This window comes from Lycium ferocissimum, chromosome 8 (assembly GCF_029784015.1).
Source record: "Lycium ferocissimum isolate CSIRO_LF1 chromosome 8, AGI_CSIRO_Lferr_CH_V1, whole genome shotgun sequence".
Lineage (NCBI taxonomy): Eukaryota > Viridiplantae > Streptophyta > Magnoliopsida > Solanales > Solanaceae > Lycium > Lycium ferocissimum.
Genome location: NC_081349.1, coordinates 35,755,459 through 35,780,685, shown reverse-complemented (window position 1 = coordinate 35,780,685; position 25,227 = coordinate 35,755,459). Strand labels below are relative to the sequence as shown.

General features: G+C 29.6%; 3 protein-coding genes across 4 annotated transcripts; all 3 read right to left on the bottom strand.

The window, feature by feature from the left end:
* Window positions 1-5,763: 5,763 nt before the first annotated feature.
* On the bottom strand, window positions 5,764-7,705 carry LOC132066879 (F-box protein PP2-B10-like). 2 transcript variants are annotated; one of them, XM_059460075.1, is made up of 3 exons: window positions 7,569-7,705; window positions 7,219-7,304; window positions 5,764-6,520 (listed from the first exon to the last, which is right to left on the bottom strand). In XM_059460075.1, exons 1-3 carry the CDS (start codon window positions 7,572-7,574, stop codon window positions 6,115-6,117), a joined length of 498 nt encoding a protein of 165 aa, XP_059316058.1. In that variant the 5' UTR covers window positions 7,575-7,705; the 3' UTR covers window positions 5,764-6,114. The 2 variants fall into 2 exon arrangements, with proteins under 2 accessions (XP_059316058.1, XP_059316059.1); XM_059460076.1 differs by having other exon boundaries at window positions 7,572-7,702.
* Window positions 7,706-17,847: 10,142 nt separating this feature from the next.
* On the bottom strand, window positions 17,848-19,513 carry LOC132066291 (F-box protein PP2-B10-like). Its single transcript, XM_059459629.1, has 3 exons — window positions 19,400-19,513; window positions 19,243-19,328; window positions 17,848-18,456 (listed from the first exon to the last, which is right to left on the bottom strand). The coding sequence occupies exons 1-3, from the start codon at window positions 19,511-19,513 to the stop codon at window positions 18,048-18,050; spliced, it is 609 nt and encodes a 202-aa protein (XP_059315612.1). The 3' UTR covers window positions 17,848-18,047.
* LOC132066878 (F-box/kelch-repeat protein At3g23880-like) lies at window positions 19,487-20,873 on the bottom strand. Its single transcript, XM_059460074.1, has one exon. The coding sequence runs from the start codon at window positions 20,825-20,827 to the stop codon at window positions 19,715-19,717; it is 1,113 nt and encodes a 370-aa protein (XP_059316057.1). The 5' UTR covers window positions 20,828-20,873; the 3' UTR covers window positions 19,487-19,714.
* Window positions 20,874-25,227: the final 4,354 nt, after the last annotated feature.

Below are 25,227 nucleotides of genomic sequence, written 5' to 3'. Positions count from 1 at the left end.
AAAAAAAGAAAAAAAATACCCTTTCATGCACATAATGTATATGTATGATAAGGACCAAAGTTAAATAGGAATTTACTTTTAATATGCGTGGCTTTATGGTTTGATTTTTTTTTTTTTTTTAATGGGTTATGATTTCATTCGCCGGTAAAAAAAAAAATTTTGGTTATAAAAGTGCGGGGCTCATTGGAGAAAAATAATGCTGTGGGGTCCATCCCATTAGTTGGCAATAGGCTTGAATCTATACGCCTATAAATTTACTTTTGGCAGAGAGAGCTTGGTGGAAATATTCTTGAATTCGAGAATTTGTGTGGAGGAGAAACTTTCTATATTTGCACTTTGATCTCTGGTCATTTCAAATAGTGATCCATTCTTAACTTCTATTTCCTCTGTTCATTTTTATTTATTCATTATATTAAAAATAATTATTTTTATTTATTTACTTTAGTATATTAAGTAAAGATAATTTTATTTTTCATCACTTATCAAGTTTATTAAATCTATACATCATTAATATGAATATTATGATTAAATATATATTTTATTTATTATTTTTGAAGACGTATAAAATTTATTATGGACAAATAAAAGTTAACTAAGCGAGTAGTGCATTAGAAATAGAGTGAGCATCACATGCGGTAATTATGTGAAAACAGTCTCTACTGACATACAGTGTGAACGATGTCTCCGTGAGGTGAAAACATCGAAAAAAGTTTTTTGTTTTTTCGATATGCGTAGTCTTTTCTTCAATTATTTAGTACGGACTAATTTATTGTGTAGTCTTTCGTAAATATTCTACGTGTCTACATGTTTTCATGCAAATAAATTACACTCCCTCGTCTCAATTTATTTGAATCTATTTTTTTATTAATTCGTATCAAAAAGAATAATTTTTTTCTATATTTATAAACACTTTTCTTTTATGCAATGATTTATAACCACACAAAATATATGTGACTCATTTAACACCATAAATTTAAAAAACTTCTATATTTTTTTAAATTCCGTTAGTTGATAATTAAATAAATTTGCATAAATTAAAAACGGAGATGTTAATTAAGACAATATAATACAAGATATTCAAATGTGTTGACAATGTATAGGTGTTGAATATGTTGTAAGTTGTCGAGAATTATGTACTTCCACATTAATCATGAAACTACATATTAACAACATAGGCATATACTTAAATGTTAATTAAAGAGGAAAATTCCCTTCATAAAAAATATTGAAAAATAAGGATCATTCATGTCATATATCATCTTGTAAGCAAGGTACAAATATTTACGAACGTGACGATAGTTTTATATTTACAAAACATGGTATTTCAAATCCTATACATTAATGCTCTATTTAAAAAAAAATTATTTCTCATGTTATATATATTTTTTAAGTTCATGCTAAAAAAATGATATTTTTTATTTTTTCAAAAAAATCATGTTTTTTTTTTTTATTTTTTTTTCATTAATATTTTTTTATATGCAAAAAACTTGTGTTGAAAGTTGTATGAAATGTGTATATCTCGGGGGCTCGCAGTTTGCTCAAAATTTAGTGTATGAAAAATGTATGAAATGTGTATATTTCGTTCAAGGCTTAAAAATCTCAAAATGTGTGTGGATGTAAAAAAATATGAAATTTGTATCTTGTTCATGTCTTAAAATTTGCTCACATTTTCATGTATAAAGTTGTATGATTTACGTAAATTAATACAACTACAACAACATTGTAACAATTTTCATACAATATTCAAGGCTTAAACTTTTGACTCAAAATTTTGTATATGAAAATTATATTAAAAATTTTATCAAATATGTTATTTCATACAACTTTCCTGTATGAAAATTCCCTGAGGCAATTTTTTAAGCCATTGAGCAAAAAAAAAAATTAATATTTAAAAAAATATATATAAAAATTATTTTTTAAAAAATAAAAATATTTTTTTAAAAAAATATTTTTTTAAGTAAAAACTATATAGTGCAGTAAGCAAAATAAAAAAACGAAAAATATAGAAAACGTCATGTTTTGTAATATATCGTTAGTTTGTAAATATGAAACTATCGTTACGTTTCGAATAAAATATATATGGAGAGAGTCTCCTCGAATGAAAATATATATGGATACTAAGTGTGAAACCAAAAAAAAAATAGGACTGAAGCGTGAGTACCCCATCAGCCGACAGTTAAATCATTGCTCCCTTTTTTTCCAATTTTAGTCCCTTCTTTTTGAAATGTTCTGAAGTTTTGATATCATGGTTTATTCATCTAAGCATATATAAACTATCAATTAATGTAAAGAGAATGCTAAGTTGCCACATCAATTTAAGAAAGAGAGACAATTGAAAAATGTATTCATGTTTTACAATTTTAAATTACACGTATAAACTTTTAATCGTTAAAAGATACCAATAACATTAAATAAGCATAAATTATTAGAGTATTTGGCTTTAAAAAAGTCTATAAATTTACTAACACATTTAACATTTGGTTGTGAGAACAAAATAGCATATGCACTTGTACTTTCTTTGGAACTTAATGTAAATGGAAATTAACAGAATCACTAGGAAAGAGCAGACAGAGAGACAATTGAAATCAAACAATGTATTTCATGTTTAAAAAATCATTAAATATGTACACGTATTAAATTTTTAGTCATTCTAAAATTTAGAATAAAATAAAATGAAATTTGAGTATAACTGCTTTAATGATTTCTCCCTTGCCACATCATACTAACACTGTTAACATTTTCTTATGGATCTACAGAGAGAACATAATTCTCGCAGTAATGCACTTGTATTTACTTTCTTTGGAACTTAATGAAGGTAATTATTTTTCTCAGATTGGCGTAAGCATAGCATTTTGCAAACTGTCTGGTAACTGGCCTTTTTTGTGTTAAGTCTCGTTTCATCAAGCACATCATGTATAAATGCTCATGTTTATCGAAAACAGGCTTAATTTTGTCATTTTGTAATGGAGTATTTTTCCTCATCTTCAATAGTACTCCCTCCGCCTCAAATATTTGTCGTCCTTACTAGAAATATTTATCTCAAAATATTTATTGTTTTATTTAATCAAGACAAAATTAAATACCTCTTTCTATTTTACACTTATATTAACTAGCAACATTTAAGAGGTCCTTACCATTGATGTAATAGATATTTATTGAGGAGAGATTACGTGAAATATGTTAAAAGGGTAAGATAGTTAAAATGATACCCTAATAAATGCTTTTTTAGGGGAGTTTAAAGGAAAAATGCGAAAAATATTTAGGTTGAATATGAAATTGTGCGTAACTGTGAAAGTTATTGAAGAAAATAAGTCCATTATCTTTTGGCTGGAAAAGTCACTGTGATTTGGATTGTATTGGAGAAAAACAATGTTGTGGGGTCCATCCCATAGTTGGCAATAGGCTTGAATCTATACGCCTATAAAATAAATTATAAGATAACAAACAATCAAATTAAAATGGGGAATATTGCAGCTAAATACTGTTTGCCATTTTAATTTATAAAATATGTACACAATTTATAGATAGTGCATATGATATACATAAATATACATACACTATACATATTTAATCACAACATATAAGTATACTATAGTCAAATCTCTCTATAATGACAGCATTTGTTCGAAAATTTAAATACATTCCTTTATAGTGAAGTCTTAACATGTATGTATCTTATTTGTTCAGTGTTTAGATTTCATTTAGCTGTTATAAACAAAATTACTCAAAAAATTTATTTACTTTTTATGTTAGTATAAACGAAATCAAAAATACTTGTTAATTTTAAAACTCCAATTGATTTTCAGATTTCATTAATTAAAAATTGAAAAGACTTCCGCACTTACATTATCTATTAATTATGACTTGTTTTATTTATTTATTCATTCACATGATCATTGATTGCTTAAGTATAAATGATTAAAGAAGTTAAAATTAGCTAGTGATTAATGGGTTAACGAGGTACGGGTTACTTTACTAGGGGTAATAAGTTGGTCTGTACATGTAATAGGTAATTTGGGTCGTGACACATGATCCATCACGAAGCAAAATACCATTAATTTGAGCTTTACATTCAATCTTTTTGCTCTGTTTATATCGTGTTACTTTACCTCCCTTATCACAAGCAAACACAATATAATTAACTGTATCACTACGTTTTTTGACTGCTGATTTTTTCAACACACCAAACCCTTTCAATCTGGCGTGCTCTCTGTAAAATGCAAACATTGAATCTTTACTACAAAAAAATCATTCCTTAAGTAGGACCTTGTAGAAATTGTTGATGAGTAAATGTATCCTCATCCATTCCTTCTCAATCTTCATCTGTCACATGAACCTCATATTCATGTTGATCCGGCATAGGATCCTCTTCGTCTTCCTCCAATTGATCAGGCATATTTGCCCCTTGCTCTAGATACATCAAGTTGCGCTCTTCATCCTCGCTGTCCAAATATGGGTCTGGACCACCAATGAAACTCCCGTCTGAATCTTCACCTTCTCCACCACCAATACTAGAGAACAAACTGTCATTCTCTTGAATCACTAAAACATTATTCAACGTTTCCCTTAAATCACTGTTGAATTTCCATTGTTTGGGTCCATTTTATGTGTGTGATTTTGGTAAACAAAGAAGACACAAGAATAATAGGCAACTGTTGTGGAACAGACGAGAATAAGAGGCAACGATTGGAGTTAATTAGTAGACCGCATAAAATTGGAGTTAATTAGTAGACGGTATAAAATACCATTTAATTAGTTGGTGTATGTATAAAGTATGAAGCATGTATGTACAGAAACGAGATTAATCTGCTCGAGGTGTTTGGAAAAATTGAAAAGGTTGAGCAGGCCGAGGTGTAATCTTGTGTATGCTTGGAGGGAAATATTTTGGAGGGAAAGAAGAGTATTTGGAGCCAAAGGGTACTAGAGTCTTTTTACAGTGGTTGTGATGAATTGTGATGTTTGTGGTTGTGATGTTTAGCACTACCCTTAAATAAATTATAAAAGAACAAACAATCAAATTAAAATCGGGAATGTTGCAGCCAAATATCTTTCAGCCATCTAATTTATATATATATATATTTACTTTTTATGCTAGTATAAACGAAATCAAAAATAGTTGTTAATTTTAAAATTCCAATTGATTTTCATATTTCATTAGTTAAAAATTGAAACGACTAATAAGTTACTAAGAAATTCATAACTAGTTATACCATACCGATAAAGAATTAAAATCTATGAAATATATACATTTAAAATTAATTGAAAATTTAAATTTTCAAGTTTGATATAAGAATTCTAAAATTATAGATTGTTTCATAAATTCCACTCTCTTAGTAATAATGTAACGTTCGGGCGACGAAGAATTTTGTTCAAACTTTTCATTGAAAAGTTTTTAATTTAATACTTTTCTGGAAGGCTATCTAAGAACTTATAGTACAATTTAAGATTTTTTAGATATTCGCACTTGAAATTTACTATATACATTACATTAATGATGATTATCATAAATATTTTAATATTTTATTTTACAGATAATATATTTTTTACAAAATATTATTACACAATATTTGAGTGTGGTTGTTATAGAGAGGTAATTTTACAAAGAGAAATATCGCTATAATGAATAACATGCTTCTTGTATAGGCGAAAACGTCATATAGAGAAGTAAAATATAATAAAAAAATTAGGAAAAAATCAGGCCGCTATAGTGAAATGCTTTTATATCGAATGACAATTATAGAGAGGTTTGACTATAGTTGTACAAATTGGTAAGAGTTCGATAGATTGGCTCATGATTTTTAATTCAATATATTTTCCCCCGCGCCATGTACTCATTTAATATCTCTAATCCCGACTTGCGTCAAAATCAATGATGCTTCACCTCAGCAAATACAGAACACCATTATATTTTAGCTTAGTAGAAACCATGAAATCTCTTATTTCAGATTCAGAATTGGATACAAAACACATAAGACATGCACTGTTCAAGCTTACATCTTACACGACATAGAGAGACAGACTTGAAGGGAAGTCATAAACGACACAAAATACAAACCTAACGAATAGAAAAATCATATTGAAATAGTACTTAAACATAGAGAGGACATGACTATTTTAATTTGGACGAATATCGATGCCCTTAACAATAATCCCAGATTTCCAATTAGGATTTTTGTTCTCCATCAACCTCATTTCAACCTCACCATCTTCACCTAAGTTGTTGAAAAATTCACCAAGTTTTATTTCCATATACTCATCGCTTCGTAGGTGTGGGAATATACCATTTTCTCCTTCTTCCTTTGTCTTAGAGAGGAAAACAGTGTAGCCCTCTTCATCAGTTCCTTCTGCTTTTTCCTTCACAAATCTTACTGATGCAATTGCTCTTTCAAGTTCAGAAGCATTATCTGTTAACTTGAACACTAAATATGCCGAATAACTTGTCTTTCGTGTGAGCTGTCTTGTGTCTATCTTTCCTCGAATATCGAGCCAACAAACGCTGAGAAGCTCAGCTACTTCGATACTGCACAAAGTGTCAAAGATTTAAGTTATGAGTCGTGTTTGAGATGCATCTTTGTGGTCATGATTATTCCCCAAAAATAAGAAGAATATCTTGTATGTTTGAGAAATGCTCGAAGTATGCATCGACCAGGATTTAAACTTGTTCGATTCGACCTTTACGATTTCTAGCTCTAAACTTATTGTACTATTAAAATAACGAGTCCAAATATCATATTTTTGAAATTCTAGTTGATCGATCTTCACACACGTATATATATATATGATTTGTATCGGATATACTGGTTCAATATACCCATCTTAAGACCTGCATCTACCCCCGGAAATATGCAGACAGATGCAACTTTGTAGTGATGAGTTCAATATACCCATCTTAAGACCTGCGCTTTTTTACACGAAATGTATATGTATGTAAACATTTACTAAAATTTCAACAAATAACAGTATTAAATTCTGAACCTATAATGTCAAAAATAAAATGCGTTCGCAAAAAATCACAAAGATTTGAATCTATTAAGTTTAGACTTTGAATCCGCCTCTCACTATATGACGTTCATTTGCAAAAATAACAACATACCCAGTATATTCCTACAAGTGGGATCTGGGGAGAATATAGTGTATGCAGACATTAGCCCTACCTACGAATACATTTTTAATTTTATAACTGATTCAAGGATGGCAGGGAGAGAGAGAGATACATACCCAGAGTTGTAAATATAGTTCCATGTCCAGTGGTCTGGATTGTCTGCCCATTCAATTGAAAGTTCTCTTGCACCTAACCACGCACTCTGATCAAACACAATGTAGTTAAATTAAAGTACATTAAATTGAATAACAGAGGAACATATAAATCTTGATAATATATGAACCAACAAATTCAGAAATGCAATTGCTACAACAAATGTGGTTACTCTAACTCAATGAACTTGTAAACAACTCTTCAAATGTAAAGCATTTCTGAAATGTTTCTTAACTCTTCATTTGTCAGATAAAATTCAAAAAATCAAACACTATTAAGATAATGAGACAAACTAAGAATGAGAAGCACTTACTACCATTTTTCTTTTATTGCCTTGATGCCCTTACTATAATTTTTGGCTCAATGTATCAAATTCTTTGGTTCATCTCGATATATATAGAGCGTTGTTCAACTTCATTAATTAGTTCCTCGAAAATTCCAAAAGAAAGAACCTACTTCTTGCTTAGCAATGAAGCTTAGCCAAGTCAGACTTTGTCACTAGTGTGACCGTATTATCAAAATGGTTTGTTTACCTACTTTTGTTTTGTTCTTTCTGAATAAATTGTGTTTCCTAATTACTCCATCCGTTCACTTTTACTTGTCAAGTATTCTAAAAATAGATTTTCACTTTTACTTGTCACTTTTAGCATATAAAGAGAAGATTATTTTTTCCTATTTTAACCATAATATTAATTATTCACTTCAAATCATTTTTCAAATCCAATAAAAATATGCATCAATTAATATGGATACATTAGTAAATTATGCACTCCATTTATTATTTCTTAAACACCGTGAAAAATCCAAAGTAGACAAGTAAAAGTGAACGAAGGGAGTGTTTTGTTTTAGAAAGAATCCTTTTTCGGTGCAAAATAAGTGTTCACTTAGCCTTTAACACCCTTTAAGAAAATACTAACTCATGGAAAAAAAGATATTTTGACTAAACTTACCCTTAATTAAAATTTACATATTACTATTAACTCGACATATTGAAATTTAGTTACTTAGCACCTAATATGGGAAAATATGAAAAAAATAAAATAAACTCCTTATTGATTAGGTAAGTGGACACTTATTTGAACCAAAATAAAAAGACTAAAGTGAACACATAATTATGAACCGGAGGGAGTAACACATTCATTTATTTTCTAAATGAGATGCTTTTATAATTACATAAATTATCATCATCATATCTACATCTATCTATCTACATATATTAAAAGTACAAATAATTTACGCTAAATGTTGATCAACCAAAATATTCTTCTGGGATAAAATTGTAATCCTAAGAGTCCTAAAAGTTATCTACTTTGGTTTTAGATAGTTTGGGTGAAGGTAGGACACAATATTAAGCTTAGCACTAATTTTGACGTTATTGTGATGAAAAGAATAGAACTAGAGTGGGAAGTCCTTGAGCTTAAAGTCGGATTACGAAAATACCCTTTAAAAGGTTAATGCCTCATTTTCCCTCTACTAAATTACTCCATCATTAATGTATGAAAAAACAATTTATAAAATTTGTCTCAAAATTAGCCGAAGAGTTCTAAAGAGTCAAGTCTATTGTGTCCTTTCATTGTCGTCCCTTTTGATGAATAAATGAAAATTTTATCTTGTCAATTTTTGGCAATGTCATTTTTCTCTGTGCTTTCACACAGGAAGGATCCATATAACTCAATTATCCGACCATTCCCGTGATTTTATGGGCTATCTTTCAAGTGTGCGACTAAATTCTTTAATGATACGTAATCAAATGTTAGAAAATTCATTTCTAATCAATAATGCAATTAAGAAGTTCGATATTACTCTCCAAGTCTAAAATTTGGTACGTAGTAGTTAATTGCACATAATTAGGTTCATGGAATGAACAATTTTTAGCAATTGAAGAGGTTGCATCATCATTTACGGTGAATCAGCAACAAGTATGAAGAGCTACAATGTCTAAATATTTACATAAAGAAATGGATGCATTGGATGCTCTTTTGTTGTTTGAGTATTTGGCAAGTGGGTAAGTAGTTGTGTCTTCTTTTTTTTATATTCTTACCATGTATGCATGCTAATTGAGTATTAGGCTTTCGGCTATTTATTTTATTCATTTAATTCATATTATGTTCATCCGCTTAATAGGCAAACGACTAATAATGTTAATAGTTGAGAAGTTTTATGAGACCGAAGAAGCAACAAGAAGAAAAATAGATGAAATGAAAATACATGAAAGGTGATGAAGTGGTGATAACGAAATAAACGATAAGAATAAAGTTTTTTCTGCTGGTGATATTTTTGATTCACTTGGAAGCATGAAAGACGTAATTAATAGGGGCAGACCCATGTATCAGTTTTGGTGCTTGAGCATCCATTACACGCCAAGTAATACACGAGACACATATAGGAAATATTAACATTTCTTAAGATAAAAATAATAAATAAAGACTCTTAAGAAACAATAAAAGATCTTGGTGCTTTGGTTAAAATGTGGTAGGCTGTAGGCTTAGGCCATGAAGGAGTGGAGTTCTAATCCTACTCAAAGCTATATATGTTTTATTGATTTTAAGGTGAGGACCCAGGAATATTGAATCCTGGGTCGCCGCCACCGATAATTAAAGGCACATTAACACCAAAACACACAACCTGAGATGAGATCATTGGAGGATCAAAGACAGTGGATTAGTGGTGGATGCAGAGGATACTCCCTTTCTAATTTATTTTTTGATGTCATCTTCGTGAAAGGTTTTCTATGGTGCTTTTGTGCCTTAGCCGTTTTCTTCGCTACTCATATTGATATACATTTAGTTATGCCATTTGTTAAAATATTTATACTAATTAGTATGGATACACATGCAACGCAGATGTTGAGAAATTAGTATTATAAAACATTTAAGATCAGAATTTTTAAAAAATTTGTAAGTATATAATATAAATTATGGCACATTTAAAATCAATATAGTTTTAAAATTTACCTTTATTTTTTGTTAAGTCAAATTATGACAAAGAAAGTAAAATGGAGGGGTATAGAGTATCTGCCCTTCGTTTAAAGTACTTAAGAAAGTTTTATTGGAGCCCGGAGCCAATATCATCACAAATGGTGAAAAAGTAATGAGATCTTATTAGAAGTAGAAGCAGAACATGTAGAATTGCACAATATTCATGACATACAGTGAAAGACACATAATTTTAGGTACAGACCTATTTCTTACATCGCAAAAATAGATTCTAAAACAAATCTATAAATAGCGTCGTAACTCAAAATTTCTTCAATTATTTGATGATAAATAGCAAATTCCAATCCAATTGGGTATATATGCTTAATCTTTTTTTAGCGGGGATTTCCCTTCATTTGGGGTGGTCTTTAATTCTGGGAAAAGGACATAATTGGCCGGTGGGGTGAAACTAATTCCACCCGCTGGCCACAATTCTTCTAAATCCAAATTATACCCACTAAACTAATTCCATTCATTAGCCAAAACTTAAATAAGACAATTTTTAAATAAAAACCCAAACACAAAAATGTTTGAGGCGATTTTTATATATAATATGTGTCATTTAGTATCAAATATGTATCGCACTATCCGTAATGTATAGAACCGTATAAAAATATGAATCACTAAGGTACAGTTTTATTGTATATATCATGGTTACTAGTATATAATGTGTATCAAAGATAGTGCAAGCCTTCGTATAAAATAGAAAATTGTATCATTTTTGTATATAATATGTATCATTTTTGTATATAAAGTGTATATATAATTCCAGCATATGTATAGAAAATGTACCATACGTATAAAAAATGTATAATAGAAACCGTATCATTGTGGTATATAATATATACTATTGTATATGTAAAAAAAATACCATATATCATTATTGCATAATATGTGTGTAATTAACGTATAATTTATGTAAAAATAAATGTATGATTAATTCCAAGCATATGTATATAAATGTATAATTCTTGTATATAAAGTGTATATATAATTCCAATATAAGTATATATATCTAACGCATTTTAGTGGCGACTTAATCGCCACAATTTTTTTTTTTTTTTTTAGCGCGCACTGGCTGCTGGCCGGAATCTTGGATTATTTTGGGCCGACCGGCCATTTTTTGACATTATTTTGGGCTGAACGGACACCTAATGGAATTAAGCTCAAATAGTGGTTAAATGTGGGATTAGTTTGGGCACATTGAACACACGGTGTCCTTTTTCCTTTAATTTTTGCCCTTCAAATTAGTGGTCTTTAAAGTTTGTCTTTTTCGGCTTAACACCCCGAGGTTGTGGGTTTGAACCCAACTCGCAAAAAAAAAAAAATCGCATGAATAGCCAGCGCTTGGCGCTTAAAGGCAGAGTCTAAATTTCTGCCTTACATGGACAAAATTTGCAAAATTGACCATACAAAAATTCTGCATTGAGGGTAAAAGTTAAAGACTACCAATTTGAGGGACAAAAATTAAAGACCACCCCAGCGAAGGGCAATCCTTCAAATTGCCCATGCTTGATTGTCATGTATCCGACAAGTCTTTCATGGACTCTCTACGCAAAGTGGTCTTCCAATTCCAATAAGGAACTGTGAATGCCAAATTGGACTTTTCTATCCAATTCCAAATTGGATTCCAAGCGCATTTAATATTTTATTATAAGTTCTAAAAAGAACAATCGAAAAAGAAAGGACTTGAGCAAAACTTGTCTCGACCCATTTGAATAAAAGTTGTATATACAATTTGAGAGTGATATTTGATACCTTACTTTCATTCAATCTAGAGCCTCGTACTTAGGTTTTTACATTCAATTTAGATCAACTAAAGGTTTACTTTCGGTCCTGTAATATGTCTTTATCACTTTTGTAATTATTCCCATTAAACAGAGAAATTTTCTTAGGCCAGAACTTCTTGGTGAATTCCGAGCTTGAGCCGAGGATCTATCGGAAAAACCATGTACACACCACCCTCTTGGACTATGTAGGTGTTTGGACATGCGATTTCATCTCATGAAATGAAATCATCGTTTGGACATGCGATTTCATCTCTGATTTCATCTCACGAGATGAAATACCAAATCATCCAAAAAGGCATGATTTGGGATTTGAAATCATAATTTCAAAAAATATAAATGTAAAATTTGACCCATACGTTTATATTTTATAAAAAAACCCATAAGTTGGTAGATATATTTACCAATCATGTTTACCGGCCATTTGTATTAAATATTAATAGAGTTGGTAAAATATTTTCATAAATTAATCACTCCCACTATTACATTCCTATTCATGTTAAATTCTTCCTTTTATTGAACTAAAGTTTGATCAATTGATGTTGTATTTTTTAGAAAGGTCTTCTAGTAGCATATTAATTTTATTATGAACTATGATTTACTCATTTGGTAAGATTTTATAAGAATTGGAAAAATTTTGATGGTTTTCACAACTTGTGGGATTTTTATGTTTATAAAAAAATTGCAACTTAAGAAATCCAAATTGCATGTCCAAACATGATTTCGTCTCGTGATTTCATCTCATAATTTCATCTGATGAGATGAAATCATATCCACACGGCTCCTATATATAGAGAGAGGGGCTCGACAGTTCAAAAAACTTTTCAAGATTTATGAAATAATTTGGAGCAAATGTGTGTGTGAACATGTTGACTGAGTGGTCGAATAACGAGCATAATTTTATCAGTAGATTATAAACAATCTAACGATGATGATTCCACACTGCTTTGGAACTATAAATGGGGAAAAGTAATAGTACTATATTTACTCTTTATTTCTGAAAAATGCTTAATATTATCATTCGGTATACTATCAGTGGGAGGTAACAGTAATATATGATAAAGATATTGGTAATTTGGATGGTGATGGTAGAAAAAAAATTGTTATGTGGTGAATTAACATGTCATGTGGTTAAAGCAAATTTAAGCCATTTTTGTAGTGTTCACATATGAACTAAAAGAGTCTAATGGAGGGTAATATTCAACTTTTTTCAATAATAAAAGAGTAAATACGATTCTTTATGTACTCGAAATGTTTAATCCACAGCTTTGGTCTCACTCAAGGTAATATTTTATTGTTAGTGTGCTTAAAGTACATTGATACCTCTGGAAAAGACAAAGAATTAAGTGTGAACGTTGAATTAATAATATATACCATGTATGATCAAGAGCTCGACATCTCCGAACCACTCTCTCATTAAACGATAAAGAATCTGCTAATCCACTTTATAATAGGAACTTTTATGTTACTTTTGACAAGAGGAATATTTTCGTACTCCATTTTATTATCACATACCTCATATGGCCAATTTATGTGATACTTTTCGATTCTCGAGATTTAAACTGCATAAACTGTGATAAATATTTTAAGATGTATTTTTGAATCTTGTGATTATAAACTTTCAAATCTTGTGGTTCTAAATTAAAAATGTGTATAATATAATAAAATATCATTTGAATCTTGTGATTATAAACTTGACATGTAGGATATTTGAATTGTCAACTTATTGAATATAAAAAGAGGCGGACATAACCCAAATAAAACAATTTTATTTTATTTTTAACAACAAACGCCCAAGGTGGACTAACACAACAACAACAAGGTGTACAAAAAGCAACTGAAATTTTACTCTAAGCCGGGACTAACATTTGTACATTTCAAAAGTTTAACATTAATACTATCTCTTGTGTGTTTCTTTTAAGTCTCCGCGTGTCCGTATTGTCTCGGTTGTCCTTTCATTTCCTTCATTTGGCATATACTCCCTCTATCTCAATTTAAATGTCTACGTTTGACTAGATACGGAGTTTAAAAAATAAAGATAGACTTTTGAATCTTGTGGTTCTAAATTAAAAATGTGTATAATATAATAAAATATCCTTTGAATCTTGTGATTATAAACTTGACATGTAGGATATTTAAATTGTCAATTTGTTGAATATAAAAAGAGGCAGACATAATCAAAATAAAACAAATTTTAATAACAATTGAGAAATTAAGGAGAAAAATAAGAGGAAAAGAAAAAAAATATGGAGACTCATTAAGGAGAATAAAGATCCTTTCTGAAAATATACAATTAAAGGTAATTAAAGTGAGTAACCAAATTAGTCGTATTTGAGTTGATGCATCGCACGGCTATAGTTTGCTAGTACTTCTACAAATGGTACTAAATAAAAGTAATTGCATATTTACCAAACAAGAATTAGATATAATTTCTCTACCTTTAATTAGAAGTCTTGAATTTAAGTCTTTTATATGAAAAAAAAATGTTTTCATTTGGAAGTACTTTTTTTTTACATGAATTTTACACTACGTGAATCTGAATTGACCAACATCCTAATACAATTATACAAATATCAAGCGTCGGGTAAAAGAAAAAATGATTGCATATTTTGAGATTTTGGAACCAAAATGACTCAAAAAAAAAAAAAAAAGTTGAATCAAAAATACCCCAGAAAAAAAAAAACAAACAAAAGTACCTTTAACGCTGTATTTTACTGCGTTAAAGGAGCTCCCTTTTTGTTTTTGTTTTTTGTTTTTTTTTAAACTCTCTTTGTTTTACATTTCACACTTTTTTACGTACTTTAGCCATAGATTAATCATGCTTCGGGACTCCGAAACTTCAATATTTTATATAGAACCCGACTTATTTTTGTGCAATTAATAAGATTGGCTCAATGTGTGAACTCACCTGAACTAAATGTCTGAACTCCTTTCTTCAAAAGACAAGTAAAGCTAAAATTTTCTAAAAAATATTATTCACATGGGATAAGTAATGCTATTGGTGGCACCTACATGGAAATTAAAAACTAATATTTTTTTAAAAAAAAAAAAACTGTATTTTTTTTTTTAAATTGCATTATTATTTTTTTAAAAAAACAGAATTTTTAAAATTAACAAAAAATCTGAAAAAAAAATTAGAAAATCAAAAAAAAAATTGAAAAGTTGATTTTTTTTATTTTTTTTTTGTGAAAACTAGATATCGGTTTTTTTTTTTAAATAACTTTTCCATTTTTTAAACTTTTTTTTTTGTTTTCTATAATTTTTAATATTTTTTTACAAATATTATTATTATTCAGTTTGTTTTTTAAAACAAATAGTTTTTTTTTTTAAATTTCCATTTAGGCCATTGTGACATTATCTATCCACGTGGACAACACTTGACAACATTTTTATATAAAATGGAGAGTGTAGATCACATGACATGCAAGAATAATTTGAGGTGTGTTTTGCAAACTAGATAGTGATAGTTTAGGTAGTTTTCTCAACTTTCTGATAGTTTAGGCATTAAATGCAAAAAACAGTGATAGTTCGGGTGTGTTTTTCACCCTTATCTCAAACATTATCTGTTAACTTGAACACTAAATATCTTTGAATAACTAGAGCCCGTTTGGATTAGCTGAAACAAAGTGGCTTTTAAACATAAATGCTTCAAGTACTTTTAAGTGCTAAAAATTATTTTATAAATAAGCATTTACATGTTTAGATAAAAATGCTTAAAGAATTTTTAGAAGTAAGGGTAGTATTGATATTAACATAACATATAAGGGATAAAAGGATAAAGTTGTTAGTCAAATCAAAATAACTTTAAGCCAAAAAAAAATTGAGGTTGAGCAGCTTTTTAATTTAATTTTATTTTAAATACTTTTTAACTTAACTTAATATATTTTTTATTTTTATCAAATATTCAAATAAATTAAAAATGTCTTATAAGTTAATTTGACCAACTTACCAGTCAATACAAAGGGGCTCTTCTAGTCTTTCGTGTGAGATGCGTTGTGTTTATCTTTCCTCGAATATCGAGCCAACCAATTAAGAAGCTCAGCTACTTCTATACTTCACATAGTAAAACTTTTCTTATCTTTTGGCTGGAAGAGTCACTGTGATTTGGATTGTATTGGAGAAAAATAATGTTGTGGTGTCCATCCCTTTAGTTGGGCCTGAATGTATACGCCTATAAAATTACTTTTGGCAGAGAGAGCATGGCGGAAATATTCTTGAAAGTCGAGAATTTGTGTGGAGGAGAAACTTTCTATATTTCTGGTCATTTCAAATAGTGATCATTCTTAACTTTTATTTCCTCGGTTCATTTTTATTTATTCACTATATTAAAAATAATTATTTTTATTTATTCACTTTAACATATTAATAGAAAGATAATTTTATTTTTTCATCATTTATCAAGTTTATTGAACCTATATATCATTAATGGGTATTATGATCAAATATGCACTTTATTTATTGTTTTTTAAGGCGTGCAAAACCCATTATGAATAAGTAAAACTGAACGGAGGCAGTAGCGCATTAGAAATAGAGTGAGCATCACATGCGGTAATTATGTGAAAACAGTGTCTACTAAAATACAGTGTGAATGATGTCTCCGTGAGGTAAAACATGGAAAAAAGTTTTTTGTTTTTTCGATATATATGTGTAGTCTTTTCTTCAATTATTTTTGGTACGGACTAATTTAGTGTAGTAGTGGATTGCTTTGCTTAATCAAAAGGGTTTTCAGCCTGTGATTTTTATCATTATCACAAAGTTATGAGATCGTCATAAGTTTTTCTTTTTCTTTGTGAACAAGCACAAAGTCACACCAATTCATGTGAACAATTTAATTAACAATATATGGGTAGAATAAAGATACTATTTCGATATAATTTGTGAACAATTTAACAAGATAGGTAGAATGAAATAAGATGTGGCATGACTTGTGAATAATTTAACAAGACAGATAGAATGAAGATAGTTACCAAGTTATACAATCGGCTATGTTGCTCGGACTCTTTAAAATTGTCGAGGGTGCGTGTTGGATTTTTCAAACTAAGTGTATTTTTTTGAGGATCCGACACGAGTGCGACAATAATCGGGCTATAAACAAGCTTGTAGGTTGCTGGGGTTGACGGACGATATTCTTTTAAACGATCATTTACATTCCACTGTTCTCCCTCAAAAGCTTCTGAAAGCAGTTTCTTGATTCGAGCTGATTCAAGAAATTTTTCCACTTTCTTTTAGTCGATTTAGATGTTGATGATTTTAAAATTGGACATAATCTAAGGAAAGTAGACTTTAACAACGATTAAATGAATATTTCGAACCACTCAAATGGCGATGTTCACTGCCTTAAAGTTTTAAATTCCGCCATCTAAATTACCAATTCAATAACTATTGTTATCGGTACTAGTCCAATGGCAAGTAATCATCCCAACCATGGGTTGATTAAATAAACGGATTATAAGAGAACAAACAATCAAATTAAATCGGGAATATTGCAGCCAAATATCATTCGGTCATCTAATTTATAAAATATATACACAATTTATAAGTAGTGTATACGATATACTAAATATACATGCCCTATACATATTTATACACAACATATACAGCCGAAGTGCATAGTTGGAAACATTGGTAAGAGTTAGACAGATTGGCTCGTGATGTATCGTTTAACTTTCGTGATCCAGTTTATCTCAGCTCAAATAATTTTTGGACCGATTCAACATATTTTCCCCTGCGCCACTTACTCATTTAATATCTCTAATCCCAACTTGCGTCAAAGTCAATGATGCTTGACCTCAGCAAATATAGAACACCATTATATTTTATTTTTAGCTAGTAGAAACTAGAAACCATGAAATCTCTTATTTCGGATTCAGAATTGGGTACAAAACACATTAAGACATGCCCTGTTCAAGCTCACATCTTACACGACATAGAGAGACTCTAAGAGAAGTCATAAACGACATAAAATACAAACATAACGAGTAGAAAAATCATATTGAAATAGTACTTAAACATAGAGAGGACATGACTATTTTAATTTGGACGAATATCGATACCCTTAACAATAATGCCAGATTTCCAATTAGGATTTTTGTTCTCCATCAACCTCATTTCAACTTCACCATCTTCACCTAAGTTGTTGAAAAATTCACCAAGTTTTATTTCCATCCACTCATCGCTTCGTAGGTGTGGGAATATACCATTTTCTCCTTCTTCCTTTGCCTTAAGAGAGAGGAAAACAGTGTAGCCTTCTTCATCAGTTCCCTCTGCTTTTTCCTTCACAAATCTTACTGATGCAATTGCTCTTTCAAGTTCAGAAACACTATCTGTTAACTTGAACACTAAATATGCCGAATAACTAGTCTTTCGTGTGAGTTGTCTTGTGTCTATCTTTCCTCGAATATCGAGCCAACAAACGCTGAGAAGCTCAGCTACTTCCATACTGCACAAAGTGTCAAAGATTTTAAGTTATAAGTCGTGTTTGAGATGCATCTTTGTGGCCATTTAGGAAGGAAAATAATCTTAATGGTCATGATAATTATGCTCACAAAAATAAGAAGAATATCTTGTGTGTTTGAAAAATGCTCGAAGTATGCATCGACTGAGCCAGAATTTAAACTTGATATGTTCATCCTTTAGGATTTCTAGCACTATACTTATTGTACTATTAAAATTATGGGTCCAAATATCATATTATTGAACTTCTAGTTGATCGATCTTCACACACACACACACACACAGATATATATATATATATATATATATATATATATATATATATATATGATTTGTATCGGAAATACTGGGTTCGATATACCCATCTTAAGACCTGCATCTACCCCCGGAAATATGCAGAGGCTGATGCAACTTGTAGTGATGAGTTCAATTGAATCTAGCATTTTCACACGAAACGTATACATATATGTATGTAAACATTTACTAAAATTTCAACAAATAACAGTATTAAATTCTGAACCTATACTGTCAAAAATACAATGCGTTCAGGCTAAAAATCACAAAGATTGAATCTATTAAGTTTAGACTCTGAATCCGCCTCTGACAATATGCAGTCCATTTGCAAAAACAACAACAACAACATACTCAATATATTTTCACAATTGGGATCTGGGAAGGAAAGAATGTATATAGACCTTAGCCCTACCTACGAATACATTTTTAATTTTATAACTGATTCAAGGATGGCACAGAGAGAGAGAGAGATACATACCCAGAGTTGTAAATATAGTTCCATGTCCAGTGGTCTGGATTGTCTGCCCATTCAATTGAAAGTTCTCTTGCACCTAACCACGCACTCTGATTAAACACAATGTAGTTAAATTAAAGTACATTAAATTGAGCCAGAGGCAGTAATGCCAGATACATACCGAATTAAAATGTACAACTAAACATAGGAATTTCTCCGCATAGCTTCTTGCAGAACTGAAACATGTACTGGTCCAGACACAAAAATATCTAGATCGAACGTGACATCCCAACATTTTATTGCATTTGGAATTGATATTCATATATCAAGTACAAACTTACACCACAAAAAAAAATACATTTTCTGATAGGTAAAGTTAAAACGAAACAGACAAAGAGAGCTTGCAAAAGCTCTTACAATCTTCTCTAAACAACAAAGAAGAGAAATTTTGAAAGTATGTCCGAGATTTTCTGTTACAAGAAATTTCTTCTTTTTCCTACCAGAGTTTGCATCCATCTTCATCATTAAAAACCGGTGAAACAAGGGTCTCGTTATAGGTAGCCATATCAATTCTAAGTTGAGTATCGGGTAAATGAATCTGAAGATCCTTGTACGTGTTATTTCTCGTATTAAAAAGCACCAAACTTTGCCCGTTTATAAGTAGTACCTCACCATCCTCATTTACATACAGGGGTAAATAAAAGATTCCCGGAATTACATAATAGGCAACCGAAGCAAATTTAGTCCAAGATTCTTTAACTCCATATTCCTTCATTACCCATATATCCACCTCACCTTGAGATTCACAATGGCAAAATCCAAATAAAGAATCTCTTGAAGATATTAAATCCCAATGAACATCTTCATTTTCATAGCTAGGTAACTCTATCTTCCCCTGTTTCTCTGTTTCCAAATCAAACGATACAATATAGTTATAACAACCATTAAAATCATGATGTGGACGAGTATCCCAATGAACAATACCATTCAACAAAACACCAGAATTACCATAAATATAACCACTAACAAACCCCTTAATCTTTTTCCAAGAATTAGTCCTCAAACTATAAACCTTCACTTCACTTCCAGTATTCTTGATTTTAGAACTATATAATAAAACCAACTTATAATCATCATTGTACTTGTCATAACCAAACCCATAAGTACAATAATAATCTTGACTCATCTGATGAGTTTCTTCTTTTGGAATCTCTTTCCATTTTCTAGTAGAGGGATTCCACAAAATAAGCGAGTTTTCGACTAATAAACAAACCAAACCATCACAAGAACCAATAAACTGAGGAATATTACAACCACGGGATTTTACAGGATAATCAAGATCAACACAGACGGCAGAGTTTTTTTTAGAAACAGGGGAATAGAGGGCACATTTTTTCTTAGATAAAATTTGGTCACGGTCTAATATTAGGAGTCTGTGGGGGAAATCTTTTCTTGAAAAGTTGAGATGAGTATTGATGAATTGAGGAGATGATAGTAAAAAAAGCCAGGATTTTGAAACAGACTTGAATTTCAAAATGGATTTTAGAGGCAATCTTAGGAGAATTTCAAAGATAACTTCACTTGGAATGTATGGCATTTTTTTAAGCATGTTTGTACTTTTTTGATGAGTGAGGAATGTGATTTGAGAAACCTTTTTAACGTATTTATAAGGGATGATTCACTGTTGTTAGCTCCCAAATTTTAGCTAACTTTTTTGGAATTATTACCATATTATATTGTATTATATTAGTAAGTATTAATAATAAATACACCCTCCATTTTAATTTATATGAACCCATTTGACCCAAAACATACATTTAAGAAATAAGTAAATACTTTTAAAACTTGGCTTAAAAAATAAGTCTTGAATATATTTGTGCTGTAAATTATTTTATAAAGTGCCTTAATTTGTTTCCAAATTAGGAAAGAGGCCATTCATTTGACACAAATAAAAAAAAATAGGTTCACATAAATTGAAACACAAGGAATATAATGTTTGATAAACCTAATATTATCACATGATTGCACGCTGTAAGGTCATTTTTATTATTCCTACTTATTAACTGCACGAGAATGGAGCGCCGAATGCCACCACGATTTTTTTATATTAAAAATGATAGTACCTCTACAAATGGTACTAAATAAACAAACAACAATTAGATATAATTTGTCTACTATTAATTAGAAGTCTTGAATTTGAGTCTTTTATCTGGAAAAAAAAAAAACTCATTTGGAAGTTTTTTTTGTTTTACATGAATTTTACACTAGGTGAATCTCAATTGACCAACATCCTAATACAAATATCAAGCCCCAAATAAAACAAAAAATGATTGCAGATTTTGACTCTTCTAGAGGATTCAGGCCTCCTACTTTTCTTGAGTCCGGTACCTAAATGACCCAAAAAAAGATGGAATGAACCAAAATATCTCAAGAAAAAAAGTGATACCAAAATACCCTTAACGCAGTAATTTACTACGTTATATAAAAGTCACTTAACGTCCCACGTTAAAAAACCGTCACCCGAGTTTTGAGAGTTTTTTTTTTTTTTTATATATAAACAAATTACATAACGCATTTTTTTCCTGCGTTATGCAAACTCAGTCCCCAACTCCCACGTCCCCCACTCCTTCTCTGCCCCACTTCTTATAATCCCACTATCCCCACTCCTTATACTATCTTTACTTTATTTTTAACAATGTAACTATTTATATAAAAATAAAAAATACTATATGTAAAGGAGATTATTACAAATACAGTGTAATCTTGTTGTAATTATTATCTTGTTCACAATGATATATTATATTAATAGTATCACGATAATACCTTAAATTTTTTAAAAGACAAACTCTCTCTAAAAAAAGGTAGAAGGGTATTTAAGTTATGCTAATAACTTAATTAAAGTCTAGCAAAATTTAGAGTCTTCTACATAAGAATAGAGGAAAAGGAGGAATTAATTGAGATCTAAAAGACACTGATGGAGTATAAAAATTTTTTTAAAAAAAAATGTTAATTTTTATGCCTTAGCCCGAGCAAGAAAATGATTTCATTTCAAACAAAGACTGGAGAGCAACATTAAGAAGATAAAGTGACAAAATAATTAGAGGACACAAAATTAAACTATGATTTTTTTTAAAATGAATTATTGTCATATTAAAAATATAAAACAAAAATTAAATAGTTTAACCCTCTTATTATGTTTCTATAGCTTAATGTTGGATCTTAGTACATTTTATTATATACCCCATTTTTGTCGAGCGTTAGATTCATTTTAATCTTAACTCATTAATAATAATACATACTATTTTAAAAAAGAAAAAAATCAAGCATGTATTTTTTATAACGTATATTTTAATAGCTTATACAATTAAAATTTAGAGAACAATTGAATAAGTTATTGTATATTTAAATTTTTGCGTAATGTAAGATCTTAAATTTTTTGTATAAAGATCAATTGAATAATAATGACTAAATTTTTATATATCACGCAAAAATTAAAGCAATAACTTATTCAATTATATAAAGATCTTAAAATATAATAGAATTAGTCATGATCTTTATACATTACACAAAAATTAAAATATACAATAACTTATTATGTTGTTCTCTAAATTTTAATTGTATAAGTTATTAAAATATACATTATAAAAAATACATGCTTGATTTTTTTTCTTTTTTAAAATAGTTTTTCTTATTATTAATGAGTTAAGATTAAAACGAATATAACACTCGAGAAAAATGGGGTATATAATAAAATGTACTAAAATCCAACATTAAGCTATAGCACATAATATGAGGGTTAAACTATCGATTTTTTTTATATTTTTGATATGATAATAATTCATTTTTAAAAAAACATAGTTAATTTTATGTCCTCTAATTATTTTGTCAATTTATCTTCTTAATGTTGCTCTCCGGTCTTTGTTTGCAATGAAATCAGTTTTCTTGCTCGGACTAAGGCATAATTTTTTTTTTTTAAATCCTTTATGGTCAATGTCTTCTAGATCTCAATTAATTCCTCATTTTCCTCTATTCTTATGTAGAAGTCTCTAAATTTTGCTCGACTTTAACTAAGTTATTAGCATAACTTAAATACCCTTCTACCTTTTTTTTTTTTTAGAGAGTTTGTCTTTTAAAAAATTTAAGGTATTATCGTGATACTATTAATATAATATATCATTGTGAACAAGATAATAATTGCAACAATATAACATTTTATTTTTAATAATCTCCTTTACATATAGTATGTTTTTATTTTTATATAAATTGTCACATTGTTAAAAATAAAGTAAAGATAGTATAAGGAGTGGGGACCGTGGGAGTATAAGGAGTGGGGCAGAGAAGGGGTGGGGGATGTGGGAGTTGGGGTAAGTTTGCATAACGCAGGAAAAAAATGCGCTATGTAATTTGTTAAAAAAAAATAAAAAAAACTCTCAAAACTCTGGTGACGGTTTTTTAACGTGGGACGTTAAGTCACTTTTATATAACGTTAAAGAAATTTACTTGCGTTAAAGATTTTTTGGTATCATTTTTTTCTCGAGGTATTTTAGTTCATTCCATCTTTTTTTGGGTCATTTAGGTTCGGACTCTACTTTGCTTTTTCTTGGGTAATAATCAGGCCTCGTACATCATTCATGAAGTAAAAAAGTTTAATATACTAATTTGCCCCCCATAATAGAATTCTTTTAACACATCTTTTCTTGACGGAATTTTTTTTATACATTTGACTTTTTTTTCTGATCACTTTTAATACACATCACTTTAATTATGTGACACTCAGGTGTTTTATCATGAAAGAGGAGTACAGGCCAATAAGGCCATCAATCACTTTGGCCACTTATTAAAAGTTAAATTTATTTATCTTAAAGTTATATAACATGTGTTCCAAATACGAATAGCTCACTACTTAAGAAATTAAGCATTTGAATTAAAAAAATAACTCTAATGTTAAACTATGAAGTCACCTACATCAGAAAAGGATTAAATACAAATAAAATCAATATATACAAGGAAGAATTAAAATATAGATAAGGAATTAATAATCTTGACACGTTTGTGTTGCTGCTCCTTTATGAAGCTTCTCCGTGGACTTCCTAGAAATTATATTAAAATAGTGACAACAAGTTAGTTAAACTAATAACTGTGACACAATGGATATGTGAACAAAATTTTATAATATTTTCGACGTATTTATTTTGGATCAGAATTACTAGAAGTCCAAAATCAAAACATTTCTTTTATTGTTAGAGTTATTGTCATTTATTTATGAAACAGCACTACCTATATGAACGAAATCACACATTATCTTATATTGTAGACGCATGCCGACAAATTTTATATTGTTGTAGACATGTGTTAATATACTTATTACTCCCTGCAGTGCAAAATAATTGAGGTTTTAGACCTGAGTACATGAATTAAGAAATTCACTTACTCTAAAAAATTAAGAGATGTAGTGACTAAAATACCTTTAATTAAAAGGGGCTTTGAAACTATAACAAGCATTAAATTTGTTCATTGAATTAAAAATGTGTCAAGGGTAAATTTAAAAATAGAATGAAAAATACTTTCTTGATAGACGAAAAACCTTAATTATTTTGGACTAACTTTTAGAGGCTAAATCCTCAACTATTTTGGACCGCAAGGAGTATTAAAATGCACAAAAAGACAATATAAGGAAAAAAAGATTCTACTAGAGAATAACGTTGAAAATTCTGTTCTAGAAAAAATGGTCCCCTTATGTTTAGGGTATGTTTAAAGTAGTTCCTCAAAGTACTTTGGTCATTTAAGTTTGCCAAAAGTATATATTTTTTGTCTCTGACAAATATTTAACGAATTCTGCCCATTAGATTTGCTAAAAACAGTAAAAGAAAAATAATAACTTAGTAAGAATTCATATTTGGAGGTACAATTTCTGCTATTAAAACCTAAGGTATCTTGTGCCTTTTCATAATCATGTTTTTAATAGATTCTTTATAATTTTTGTGTTATTTTACTATTTTATTACATTAT

Excerpts from the sequence above, each read along its gene's own strand:
- LOC132066879 (XM_059460075.1), bottom strand. Across the intron at positions 6,521-7,218 it reads AACTATATTTACAACTCTGG|TATCGAAGTAGCTGAGCTTC; the intron begins GTATGTATCTCT and ends CACTTTGTGCAG.
- LOC132066878 (XM_059460074.1), bottom strand. The coding sequence starts at position 20,827 with ATGCTTAAAAAAATGCCATACATTCCAAGTGAAGTTATCTTTGAAATT.
- LOC132066291 (XM_059459629.1), bottom strand. The coding sequence starts at position 19,513 with ATGTTGGGATGTCACGTTCGATCTAGATATTTTTGTGTCTGGACCAGT. Across the intron at positions 19,329-19,399 it reads TAGTTGTACATTTTAATTCG|AGTGCGTGGTTAGGTGCAAG; the intron begins GTATGTATCTGG and ends GTGTTTAATCAG. Across the intron at positions 18,457-19,242 it reads AACTATATTTACAACTCTGG|TATGGAAGTAGCTGAGCTTC; the intron begins GTATGTATCTCT and ends CACTTTGTGCAG.